The following is a 13953-nucleotide window of genomic DNA, read 5'->3' as shown; positions in this document are numbered from 1 at the left end:
CCAGTCCATAGATGGATCGCTGGAGCTTGCATATTTTTTTAGTACCTTTAGGATTGAGAAAACCTTCTGGTTGCATCATATACAACTCTTCTTTAATAAATCCATTAAGGAATGCAGTTTTGTTTATCAACTTGCCAGATTTCATAAAATGTGGCAATTGCTAACATGATTCGGACAGACTTAAGCATAGATACGAGTGAGAAACTCTCATCGTAGTCAACACCTTGAACTTGTCGAAAACCTTTTTGCGACAATTCTAGCTTTGTAGATAGTCATACTACTATCAGCGTCCATCTTCCTCTTGAAGATCCATTTAATATCAATGTCTCATTGATCAATGGGCAAGTCAATCAAAGTCCATACTTTGTTCTCATACATGGATCTCATCTCAGATTTCATGGCCTCAAGCCATTTCGCGGAATCTGGGCTCATCATCGCTTCCTCATAGTTCGTAGGCTCGTCATGGTCAAGTAACATGACCTCTAGAACAGGATTACCGTACCACTCTGGTGCGGATATCACTCTGGTTTACCTACGAGGTTCGGTAGTAACTTGATCTGAAGTTACATGATCATCATCATTAGCTTCCTCACTAATTGGTGTAGTAGTCACAGGAACAGATTTCTGTGATGAACTACTTTCCAATAAGGGAGCAGGTACAGTTACCTCATCAAGTTCTACTTTCCTCCCACTCACTTCTTTCGAGAGAAACTCCTTCTCTAAAAAGGATCCATTCTCAGCAACGAATATCTTGTCTTCGGATCTGTGATAGAAGGTGTACCCAACAATTTCTTTTGGGTATCCTATGAAGACACACTTCTCCGATTTGGGTTTGAGCTTATCAGGTTGAAACTTTTTCACATAAGCACCTCAAACTTTAAGAAACGACAGCTTAGGTTTCTTGCCAAACCATAGTTCATACGATGTCGTCTCAACGGATTTAGATGGTGCCCTATTTAACGTGAATGTAGCTGTCTCTAATGCATAACCCCAAAACGATAGCGGTAAATCAGTAAGAGACGTCATAGATCGCACCATATCTAATAAAGCACGGTTACGACGTTCAGACACACCATTACACTGTGGTGTTCCAGGTGACATGAGTAGTGAAACTATTTCACATTGTTTTAACTGAAGGCCAAACTCGTAACTCAAATATTTTACTTCTGTGATCATATCGTAGAAACTTTTATTTTGTTACGATGATTCTCCACTTCACTCTGAAATTATTTGAAATTTTCAAATGTTTCAGACTTGTGTTTCATCAAGTAGATATACTCATATCTGCTCAAATCATCTGTGAAGATAAGAAAATAACGATACTTGCGGTGAGCCTTAACACTCATCGGACCGCATACATCAGTATGTATTATTTCCAATAAGTCAGTTGCTCGCTCCATTGTTCCGGAGAACGGAGTCTTAGTCATCTTGCCCATGAGGCATGGTTTGCAAGCATCAAGTGATTCATAATCAAGTGATTCCAAAAGTCCATCAGCATGGAGTTTCTTCATGCGCTTTACACCAATATGACCTAAACGGCAGTGCCACAAATAAGTTGCACTATCATTATTAACTTTGCATCTTTTGGTTTCAATATTATGAATATGTGTATCACTACGATCGAGATCCAACGACCATTTTCACTGGGTGTGTAACCATATAAGGTTTTATTCATGTAAACAAAACAACAATTTATTCTCTTACTTAAATGAATAACCGTATTGCAATAAACATGATCAAATCATATTCATGCTCAACGCAAACACCAAATAACACTTATTTAGGTTCAACACTAATCCTGAAAGTATAGGGAGTGTGCGATGATGATCATATCAATCTTGGGACCACTTCCAACACACATCGTCACTTCACCCTTAACTAGTCTCTTTTCATTTTGCAACTCCCGTTTCGAGTTACTACTCTTAGCAATTGAACCAGTATGAAATACCGAGGGGTTGCTACGAACACTAGTAAAATACACATCAATAATCTGTATATCAAATATACCTTTGTCCACTTTGCCATCCTTCTTATCCACCAAATACTTGGGGCAGTTCCGCTTCCAGTGACCAGTCCCTTTGCGGTAGAAACACTTAGTCTCAGGCTTAGGACCAGACTTGGGCTTCTTCACTTGAGCAGCAACTTGCTTGCCATTCTTCTTGAAGTTCCCCTTCTTCCCTTTGCCCTTTTCTTGAAACTAGTGGTCTTGTCTACCATCAACACTTGATATTTTTCTTGATTTCTACCTTCGTTGATTTCAGCATTACGAAGAGCTTGGGAATCATTTCCATTATCCCTTGCATATCATAGTTCATCGCGAAGTTCTACTAACTTGGTGATGGTGACTAGAGAATTCTGTCAATCACTATCTTATCTGGAAGATTAACTCCCACTTGATTCAAGCGATTGTAGTACCCAGACAATCCGAGCACATGCCCACTGCTTGAGCTATTCTCCTCCATCTTTTAGCTATAGAACTTGTTGGAGACTTCATATCTCTCAACTCGGGTATTTGCTTGAAATATTAACTTCAACTCCTGGAACATCTCATATGGTCCATGACGTTCAAAACGTCTTTGAAGTCCCGATTCTAAGCTGTTTAAGCATGGTGCACTAAACTATCAAGTAGTCATCATATTGAGCTAGCCAAACGTTCATAACATCTGCATCTGCTCCTGCAATAGGTCTGTCACCTAGCGGTGCATTAAGGACATAATTCTTCTGTGCAGCAATGAGGATAATCCTCAGATCACGGATCCAATCCGCATCATTGCTACTAACATCTTTCAACTTAATTTTCTCTAGGAACATATCAAAAATAAAACAGGGAGCTAAACGCGAGCTATTGATCTACAACATAGATATGCTAATACTACCAGGACTAAGTTCATGATAGTTTAAAGTTCAATTAATCATATTACTTAAGAACTCCCACTTAGGCAGACCACCCTCTAATCTTCTAAGTGATCACGTGATCCATATCAACTAAACCATGTCCGATCATCACGTGAGATGGAGTAGTTTCAATGGTGAACATCACTATGTTGATCATATCTACTATATGATTAACGCTCGACCTTTCGGTCTCCGTGTTCCGAGGCCATATCTGTTATATGCTAGGCTCGTCAAGTTTAAACTGAGTATTCCGCGTGTGCAACTGTTTTGCACCCGTTGTATTTGAACGTAGAGCCTATCACACCCGATAGCATGAAGAACTTTCGCAGCGGTGCATACTCAGGGAGAACACTTGTACCTTGATAATTAGTGAGAGATCATCTTATAAAGCTACCGTCGAACTAAGCAAAATAAGATGTATAAAAGATAAACATCACATGCAATCAAAATATGTGACATGATATGGCCATCATCATCTTGTGCCTTTGATTTCCATCTCCAAAGCATCGTCATGATTTCCATCGTCACCGGCATGACATCATGATCTCCATCATCTTGATCTATATCAATGTGTCGTCACATGGTCGTCTCGCCAACTATTGCTCTTGCAACTATTGCTATCGCATAGCGATAAAATAAAGCAATTATTTGGCGCTTGCATCTTATGCAATAAAGAGACAACCATAAGGCTTCTGCCAGTTGCCGATAACTTCAACAAAACATGATCATCTTATACAACAACTTATATCTCATCACGTCTTGACCATATCACATCACAACATGCCCTGCAAAAACAAGTTAGACGTCCTCTACTTTGTTGTTGCAAGTTTTACGTGGCTGCTATGGGCTGAGCAAGAACCGTTCTTACCTATGCATCAAAACCACAACGATAGTTTGTCAAGTTGGTGCTGTTTTAACCTTCGCAAGGACCGAGCGTAGCCACACTCGGTTCAACTAAAGTTGGATAAACTGACACCCGCCAGCCACCTGTGTGCAAAGCACGTCGGTAGAACCAGTCTCGCGTAAACGTACGCGTAATGTCGGTCCGGGCCGCTTCATCCAACAATACCGCCGAACCAAAGTATGACATGCTGGTAAGCAGTATGACTTATATCGCCCACAACTCACTTGTGTTCTACTCGTGCATAACATCAACGCATAAAACCTGGCTTGGATGCCACTGTTGGGTAATGTAGTAATTTCAAAAAATTTCCTACACACACGCAAGATCATGGTGATGCATATCAACGAGAGGGGAGAGTGTTGTCTACGTACCCTCGTAGACCGGCAACGGAAGCGTTGACACAACGTAGAGGAAGTAGTCGTACGTCTTCCTGATCCGACCGATCCAAGTACCGAACGTACGGCACCTCCGAGTTCTGCACACGTTCAACTCGGTGACGTCCCTCGAGCTCCGATCCAGCCGAGTGTTGAGGGAGAGTTTCGTCAGCACGACGGTGTGATGACGGTGATGATGTTCTACCGATGCAGGGCTTCGCCTAAGCACCGCTACGATATGATCGAGGTGGAATATGGTGGAAGGGGGCACCGCACACGGCTAAGGAACGATCACGAAGATCAACTTCTGTCATGGGGTGCCCCCTTGCCCCCGTATATAAAGGAGGGAGAGGGGGAGGTGCGGCCGGCCCTAGGGGTGCGCCTGGAGGAGTCCTACTCCCACCAGGAGTAGGACTCCCCCCTCTTGCCTTGTTGGAGAAGGAAAGGGGAAGGGGGAAAGAGGAAAGGGGGGCGCTGCTCCCCCCTTCCTTGTCCTATTCGGACTAGGGGGGAGGGGGCGCGCGGCCTGCCCTGGCCGGCCGTCCTCTTCTCCCTTAAGGCCCATGTAGGCCCATTAACCCCCGGGGAGGGGGGGGGTTCCGGTAACCCCCTGGTACTCCGGTAAAATCCCGATTTCACCCGGAACATTTCCGATATCCAAATATAGGCTTCCAATATATCAATCTTTATGTCTCGACCATTTCGAGACTCCTCGTCATGTCCGTGATCACATCCGGGACTCCGAACAACCTTCGGTACATCAAAACACAAAAACCCTAATTACGATCGTCACCGAACTTTAAGCGTGCGAACCCTACGGGTTCGAGAACTATGTAGACATGACCGAGACACGTCTCCGGTCAATAACCAATAGCGGAACCTGGATGCTCATATTGGCTCCTACATATTCTACGAAGATCTTTATCAGTCAGACCGCATAACAACATACATTGTTCCCTTTGTAATCAGTATGTTACTTGCCCCAAATTCGATCGTCGGTATCTCAATACCTAGTTCAATCTCGTTACCGGCAAGTCTCTTTACTCATTCCGTAATACATCATCCCGCAACTAACTTATTAGTTGCAATGCTGGCAAGGCTTGAGTGATGTGCATTACCGAGAGGGCCCAGAGATACCTCTCCGACAATCGGAGTGACAAATCCTAATCTCGAAATACGCCAACCCAACAAGTACCTTTAGAGACACCTGTAGAGCACCTTTATAATCACCCAGTTACGTTGTGACGTTTGGTAGCACACAAAGTGTTCCTCCGGTAAACAGGAGTTGCATAATCTCATAGTCATAGGAACATGTATAAGTTATGAAGAAAGCAATAGCAACAAACTAAACGATCAAGTGCTATGCTAACGGAATGGGTCAAGTCAATCACATCATTCTCTAATGATGTGACCCCGTTAATCAAATGACAACTCATGTCTATGGCTAGGAAAACTTAACCATCTTTGATTCAACGAGCTAGTCAAGTACAGGCATACTAGTGACACTCTGTTTGTCTATGTATTCACACATGTATTATGTTTCCGGTTAATACAATTCTAGCATGAATAATAAACATTTATCATGATATAAGGAAATAAATAATAACTTTTATTATTGCCTGTAGGGAATATTTCCTTCAATGTAATGATTTGTAAGGTCTCTGAGAATAATTAATAAAATGACTGCATGCATCGCTCAGATGCAGAGGCCGGGGGTAATCCTCCTTTTCTAAAAAAGACAACATATTGGAACATATAATATCCTTTCAATTATTTGGCAAATTGAAGAGATATCTTCAACTCTAAGCCTGACAGTACGGAGAGGTGACTCCAAATAAGTGAATGGGAAACTACCTTGTTGACATCCCATAGTCAAACATTTTCAACTTTTTCTTCATCAGCAACATTGATGGGGACCAAAATTGATTTTGCATAATTGATATTTAAACTAGTTTGTTCATCATAGTGTTGAAGGAAACTCCTCACTTGACCAAGTTGATTTCTCTTCAGCACACATCACTAAAATGGCATCATCAGCATAGTGAAACACCTGGAAATTAGGGTGGGAATTGATAGTTAGTGGAGTTTAAATTTGAAAGTGCATCTAATCCCTGGGTGGTTTTGGAAATTCATAACAACACATATATCCCTGAACGAATGCCCGCTCAAAGATTATTTCAGGAAAGTTTAATTTAGGTACAACAAGGGATGTGAAATTGGACCCCTCAAAATGCTAAGGACAAATGCGGTTCATGCCTCAAGACTCTTCATTTTGTATATAAGTGATCCAAGATTGCAATGAGTCCATATGTATGCCAATACTATCAAAAGGGGATGAGGTTGAGAAGATGAGTTCTTTGCTCAAGTGCTTAAAGATCAAAATCCAAAGCCTCAGACAATTTCACAAGCTTCCACTATATCAAACCCAAAAGTCATCTCGGACTCAACGAACCAATCCACAACGGAGTCACCGAGCCATACAAATGTAGGTGTTCTCCCAAAACCTAGTTGCATCGGTCTCACCGAAGAGCATGTGGCAACCTTCTGTGATTCATTCAGAATTTTTGAATGATTTCAGTCGGTGACACCGAAGCATGGAAAGTGCTTAGGTCATCACATCTTGGAGCCACCGATCAGTTTCACCTAGTGTGACCGAACAATCCAAAGTTCATACCTTTAGTACTTATCGGTTTGACCGAGTGGTTTGAGTCGGTCTCACCGATGTGTGCAAAAGTGTGTGTAATGGTCAGATTTTTTGTCCTGCCTATATATACCCCCACCCACTCCGCCATTGTCTCTCGAAGAAAACACAACTCCTATCCATTTTTCTGAGAGAGAACTTCTAGTCCTTGTGCTGATCTCAAAGGGATACCACTCAAACCATTGATGTTTTGATTTCTAGTCACCTCATTGCTTTCCAACCAAACCTCTCCTACCAAAAGCCAAAATCTATGAGAGAGTTTTGAGTGTTGAGGAGATTATATTTTGAAGCACAAGAGCAAGGAGTTCATCATCAATAACACCATATATTACCTTTTAGAGGGTGGTGCCTCCTAGCTTGGCTAGGTGTGCTTGGGAGTCTCCAAATCTTGTGGAGAAACCAAGAAGTTTGTGAGGGCTTGGAAATCACCTACTTCGTGAAGATCTACCGGAGTGAGGCTAATCCTTTGTGAGCATAAGCCATGGTGGTGTAGACAAGGTTGCTTCTTCATGGATCCTTCATGGGTGTGAGCCCTTCGTGGACTCAATTCCTCCATGGAATCTCGCAACTAAGATCTTTGTGATCTTAGATCATTGGGATCGAAACCTCCATCAACGTGGACGTACGATAGGGCCACCTACCAGAACCACGGGCCAAAAATCTTCACCGTGTCACCATTGTGTTTGTGTATCTCTAAACTCTACTATCTACATTACTATCACTTGCATGTCTTTACTTTCCGCTGCATGTACTCTAGACTTGCATGTGTAGGGTGGTCATGTACTGCTAGCTACGCTAAAATCTTCGAAGAACCAAAATTTGGGAGAAGAGTCCTTTAAATTTTGCTATGTTAAAATCTTCGAAGAACCAAAATTTGGGAGAAGAGTCCTTTAAATTTTGCTAGCAGTCTATTCACCCCGCATTTGGACATACAAGATTATATTGAAAAATGCATTGCCTCATTAAGAATGGTCTGCAAAAGATAAACAACCAGCACAAAGATGAGTGGGGATAGTGAATCTCCTTGTCTGACTCCTCTCCTACGTTGAATCTTTTTACCAGCAATTCCATGTAAAAGCACTGAAGAATTACCATAAGTGAAAATCATATGGATCCGATTTAGCCATCTTGCACCAAAGCCTCTAGCAGTAAGGATCTTCATGATAACATGATGTTCAATCATATCAAGTACTCTTTTAGTCAAGTCTGAGCATCAAAATCTCCTTTTTTGTATTGTTTACAATGAAAGAGATATCAAAGGCCCAAGCCAAGCAGTTTTGTACAGATCTATATTTAATAAATCCCTATTTGTTAAGACGGACTTAATGTAGAGTAACTCTCTGGTGCCTATTTAAAGAAGCTTTGTGATGATTTTATTCAGAAGTTTAACAAAGAGATATGTGTGAAGTCACTTGGACACTGAGGGTTATCTTCTATTTAGAACCAATCGATCAGTGGTTGACGTAATGAGAAAAAAAAGAAAACTTGGATTCGTAGTTCACTTAGGCCACGTAGCCATATTAAGGATATGATGGAATGTCATGTAGCTCCGATCATGCAACTTCAAAACACTTTACACATAAGTAGTACTTAATGTCATGAGCATGTTCAAAATAATATGATAGGAGATCATGGTTAACAATTGGGAGTAGTAAATGGATCATACACACACTAATAATAAACCGTTAAGTCCTTGCTTGAAACAATAGAAAATGTAGCAAAGTACTTTTTAGAAGATATAGTATCACTACAGAAATTTCTTCTGTGTGGTCATTACATAGGAATTCTAGAGAAAACCAAATATGAGGTTTATCTGATTATTCTTCTCAAAATATGATGGTCCAATTCTAGGCCGAAATCAGCAGGGTGCTATTTTTCACATGCTCTACATATGTGCAAAAATGCAAAAGGCACTCCAAATGTTTTGAGAAGACGGGGAAAAAATGCTCTCATGCACAAAACCTTTCATTGCACACCTACAAGTACCCCTCATCCATGAATGCACTATTTTCCATCTTTGGGTCTTAACTACCATTCTTTATCAAACCAAATACAATAGTAACATGCTAAAAATTATAGCAAGCAAAAAGGAAAGAAAATGATGTAGTGAAGAGATAGAGGATGCGTGAAAAATGGTCGGAGGAGGTCCGCTTCCCTCCCCGGCGCCTGTCGTCGTCTCATTGTTGAATTCGCAAAGTGGGACGGAGCTTGGATGAGTTGACACGACAGCGCCGCGTTTACCGGCCTCACCGACTTTACGTTTTGGCTCGCTCTTGGTCTTTTTCTACGGAAATACTAAACGTCCGACGTGAGATTTTAACCATGACAAGTCAAACATTTTTATGGTAAATTATGTTCTTGTGAGGATGTCAATCTTCTTTAGCAAACATGGCAATTTCTGACAAAAAATAGAACATGGCAAAGATTTACCATGCTTGCTAAAGAAAGTTGTCGTCCTCACGATAACACAATTTGCCATGCTAAAAAACCTGATGTTCATCCGATCAAATACTCTTTTCTACGCTCGGTTGGTCGTCCATGGTAGTACATTTCATGAAGCCAGAACCGTACAACAATTGTTTTGCGGTATTCTTTATATGTTTTTTAGGGGGTATTCTTTATATGTTGATAATGCATAATGCACATTACGTAGGTACAAAAAAAATAGAAAACATCAAAGGAGAGTGTCTAAACGTGAAGATAACTACTACTCCCTTTGTAAAGAATTATAAGAGTGTCTAAACACTTTTAAATTTCTTTATGGAGGGAGTACTTCACACCAACATCATAGATGGTGATTAACCATTCTTTTAGGCTCAAATCTTGTTGGAGTAAGTGTCGTCTCAGGCAACTTGCAAATAGCAAAAAAAACATTGTCTTATACTGTACTCCCTTCATAAACTAATATAAGAGTGTTTAGATTACTAATATAGTGATCTAAACACTTTTACATTAGTTTACAGAGGGAGTATTATATAGTTCAGAAAATATAAAAATTACACAGATCTCAACATCGAGATCGACGGTCCACGGTGCTGACTGAGATTCTCTTTTTTTCCCCTTTCACCCCTCATGTCTGTCCCGATAACCCTCACCCTCGTCTCTCTCTCTCTCTCTCTCCTGAACGGCGTCCCACGGCGGACATCGCGCGGTGCGCACTCTCCCTCGCTGCTCGACATCGGGCCGGCGCCCCTCCCCACCGAGGCAGCAGGACGGCGACGCCCGACGAAGCCTCAGTCTCCCCTGCTCTACGCCGGGCGGCGCGGGCCGACGCCCTCCCCGTCGTGGCCAGTAGGACGGCGGCGCTCGACGCCCCCGTTCCCTCCCCGCTCGACGCTCCCTCGGTCTCCCCTGCTCCGTCGGCGGCTAGGATTGGTACCTCGGCGTCCTGATCCGTCTGAGGTCTGCGTCCTCCGAGTCTCTGGTGAGAAATTTCTCAAGCTGCACACCGGGAGGCTGGAGCTGGCACGTCTGACCGCTGCTCAATGCAGATGCGGTGGATTTCTATAATCTTGAACTGAGCAGCACCAATGTGAGTGCTATGTTATTGCACTTTTCTAGGTAGTTTTGTCTGGCTTTGGAGTTGCAGTGTCATTGTTAGTTATCAAACTGGGCTTATTTGGCCTGACATAGCACGGTTCTTAATTATGAAATGTGAAGAAACCAGAGTACTAAGCTTAAGACTTTATTTTGAACTAGCTTCTATGGTGCTGTAGACAATACTCAAGTTGCTGCCTCCATTTTCAGAAGTGTCACTAGGAAGTTAATCATACAAATCAATTCTAGGTTTATCATCTCGTCTCTGTAGGACATTAGGATGTAATTTTACAAAACTGTGTTACTTCATCATGACATTGACACCATTGGACTTAAAGCTGAAATGCTACTAGATGAATTGCAATCTTCCTGCTCCTAATGTTTTTTTGAGAGACCATTCTCTTGAATTGAAGCCGAGGCATTTGCTTCACTTGACTGCACCAAAGTTCCCATCTGACCATACTTCTGCACTTACCAGTCCCTTCATCCCGTTCGAGCCCCGCTTCCTCCGAAGCTCCCCACCACCGCGAAACTATGCTCGCTTTGGCCAATGTCGCTTTCCCACCCACAGTTTCGTCCTCTCCGGTTAAGATGACAAGGCATGCCATTCTTATCCTTGAACCGTGTGTGCTCCCATCTTTTTTCGCTCTCTTATCCTTTGTGTGCCTTGATGGTTTCCAGGAGGTTTTCTTGGAGATGTCGAGCAGAACGGGTGTCAGCTGGGTACTCCCAGTTGGAGGTGATTTTTTTTTTCTTGCCCCTCTTTTGTGGTATGAGGATTTTTTCTAGTTCTGCTTGGACAATTGGTTTATCTGTGGACACAGGAGCAATTTAATCTAGAAAGACAATTTAGTTGCAGTCTTAATGTTGATAGAAGTTGGTGAACGTGTTATCTGCAAGTAAGATTCATCATTCATTACACTTGGATCTTGATAGGTTGTTTGGGATGTGTTAGTTCACTTGTTTAACTCTCAGTAATCATCAAACTGAGGAATCTCCCTGAACTCTGGCCCTAGATTTTGTTGAAAATCTGGGCTTTGTTACCTTTGTTCCGACTAAATCTTTATATGGATCTTCAAGCCCAGGATCTTAGCATCTTATCGCAGAAAAGCTAGGTAGCACTCCGCAATCGGTATAATCCAATAGTGAAGTCTCCTGAATTGTTGTTTTGTTATGTCCTTCAGTGTTGTTGTATATGATGCACATGTAGTACTTTAGTCCTTGCCTATTGGGATTTTATTAGGAGACATACATAATAACTGGATTAAAATTTTGACGTCGATAAGAAATATGGGTAATTCGATACAAGTTGTTTGCAAATCAAATATGTTAAACAAATAGTCCATTGTTGGGGGAACTGCTAATGTCAGATATACCGTATACCGTACGTTGTATAACATCCGTGCAATCATGGTTTGCCTTTACATTACATGGACATATATTGAACTTCACTTCTTTTAGGTTAGAAAAGTCAGCTACCGACCTCCTGGAACTGAGCAAAACTTATTGAATCAAACTAGTCTCTCTCTCCAGGAGAAAAGGTAAGCATGCGTTTTATATTGCAATAGCTGTGTTTCTTGGACGCCTTTTGTACTGACGAGACAACTAATTCATGCAGTTTTGGTTTGATATTTGGACGGAGTGGGAGTGGAAAGACCACTCTTTTACAGGTTTGTATTGAAATGCTACATGACATGTTCAACTCTGCATCTTTCATCTTAAGGTGATAGTTTGATTTCTCAGCTTTTGGCCGGTCTATCAGAACCTACCTCTGGTTCAATTTGCATTCAGAAGTATGATGATAGTGGAAATCCAATTGGTCTGTCGGAAGTGTTAGCTCCTCAAAGAGTCGGTATTGTATTTCAGTTTCCTGAGAGGTTTGAACATTGAATTACTACGTTCACTAATAAGTTTTTTACATATTAGCATGAATCCTTATGATCTGTGTGAGTACTTGAGAAGTTTCACTGCAAAATAAGATATTTTAAACCTGTAGGTACTTCTTATCAGATACTATACTTGAGGAAGTTACTTTTGGATGGCCAAGGCAAAAGGCAGACATTCCTTTGAGGGAGCAACTCACTTTAAAACTTCAGAATGCCATTAACTCTGTAATGATTATCTCTCATACATACCATTTTGTTGCATTGCGGAGTGAACTTGTAGTTTGAGAGACCACACACAATTGATTTCTGAAGATAATTTGTTTAACGCTAGGTTGGTCTAAGTGCCATTTCATTGGATAAGGATCCACAGTCTCTTAGTGGTGGGTTTAAGCGGCGACTTGCTCTGGCAATTCAACTGGTATTATTTCAATTTTTTAATACGGGTTGATCGTTCTGTTTTTAGAAGTGAAGATGGATAATCTTTTGCCTTTATCTTCTGATTTTCTAGGTTCAAACTCCTGATTTATTGTTGCTTGATGAGCCCCTCGCTGGACTTGGTATGTACTTGAATATCCATATATCAAACTAATATCTGTAGATTATTTTCTTCCCCTTGCATTGATCCATTTGTTTAATATAATTCTGCTTGTTCATCTTGTCATCTTTGTGCCACAACCCAGACTTGCTAGGAATATTGTGTGGTGTCAAATAGTTTTTCTTTTAAATAGTATATATGCTCTCTTATATGTCGTTACTAAATTTGCATCATCATCATCATCAGATTGGAAAGCTCGGGCTGATGTTGTGAATCTCCTGAAGGACCTAAAGAAAGACCACACCATACTGGTTGTAAGTCATGACCTAAGGTAATTTAGTACTCACCATAGAACACAATATTTTTGTATAGCTGTGCGCCATTGGAGCCACTGTTGAACACAACGTTTACCTGAGGCTGTCAAAATATCTGATTTAAAACGTTTTGCAGAGAACTATACCCGCTGGTAGACCGGTCCTGGAGAATGGAAATGGGGGGTGTTTTGAAGGAGGAACCTTTACCTGTATAGATTAACATTTTTTTCCTCGGAAAATTCATAACTTTTTTTTTTGTGTGTGCAGCTGGAATGCTGACCCATTTGTTGTTGCAGTGAACAGGCTCATAGCTAGCTAGGGATCCTAATGTAATGTTTGTAATAGTACAAGGCAAGTTGCAAAATCTATTGAGAGTGACTCCACACCTACTGGATTTTTGTCAATAATAGCATGATGTTATTTCACATATGCTCTGTTCATGTGCACAAACACAGAAGCGCTCTCAGTTAAGTATCTTGAAGAGTCTGACCGAATGAAATGCACCTCTCGTTGCGCATCTCCTCAACCATGAATGCACCTTTTGCTCCCTTTATATACCACCCATGTTTGAGTCTTCGCTACACACTATTGATTCATCAAACAGTATACAATAGTGAGGTGCTAGCAGCCAAAGCAAAGCACCAAGGAGAGAAAGTGGTCTACTGATATGGTACGTAGCAGCGGTGTCAAAAAACGAAAAGGCAAAATGGAAGAAGACGTAGCTAGGAACTTTCATGTGTGTCTTAGGAATAGGAAGCATTAGGGAAAATTGGCGGAAAAGGCTTGAAAAAGGTCACTGTTTCGTGC

At 41.4% G+C, this 13953-nt stretch overlaps 1 protein-coding gene across 1 annotated transcript; it reads left to right on the top strand.

Annotated features, from left to right (window-relative positions):
- Nucleotides 1-10200: 10200 nt before the first annotated feature.
- LOC125545634 (ABC transporter I family member 11, chloroplastic) lies at nucleotides 10201-13573 on the top strand. The gene is made up of 12 exons (XM_048709647.2): nucleotides 10201-10298; nucleotides 10366-10406; nucleotides 10890-11010; nucleotides 11093-11150; nucleotides 11873-11952; nucleotides 12030-12081; nucleotides 12155-12288; nucleotides 12408-12522; nucleotides 12629-12715; nucleotides 12806-12854; nucleotides 13079-13163; nucleotides 13283-13573. The coding sequence occupies exons 3-12, from the start codon at nucleotides 10946-10948 to the stop codon at nucleotides 13359-13361; spliced, it is 804 nt and encodes a 267-aa protein (XP_048565604.1). The 5' UTR covers nucleotides 10201-10298; nucleotides 10366-10406; nucleotides 10890-10945; the 3' UTR covers nucleotides 13362-13573.
- Nucleotides 13574-13953: the final 380 nt, after the last annotated feature.

Source organism: Triticum urartu, chromosome 3A, assembly GCF_056163025.1.
Source record: "Triticum urartu cultivar PI428250 chromosome 3A, HENAU_Tu73, whole genome shotgun sequence".
NCBI lineage: Eukaryota > Viridiplantae > Streptophyta > Magnoliopsida > Poales > Poaceae > Triticum > Triticum urartu.
This window is presented reverse-complemented; position numbering and strand designations above follow the sequence as displayed.

Bases quoted from the DNA above. Each gene is read 5' to 3' on its own strand.
- LOC125545634 (XM_048709647.2), top strand. From the start codon at position 10,946: ATGCTCGCTTTGGCCAATGTCGCTTTCCCACCCACAGTTTCGTCCTCT. The intron at 12,855-13,078 runs GTATGTACTTGA...CATCATCATCAG, and splicing joins TGAGCCCCTCGCTGGACTTG to ATTGGAAAGCTCGGGCTGAT. The intron at 13,164-13,282 runs GTAATTTAGTAC...AACGTTTTGCAG, and splicing joins GTTGTAAGTCATGACCTAAG to AGAACTATACCCGCTGGTAG.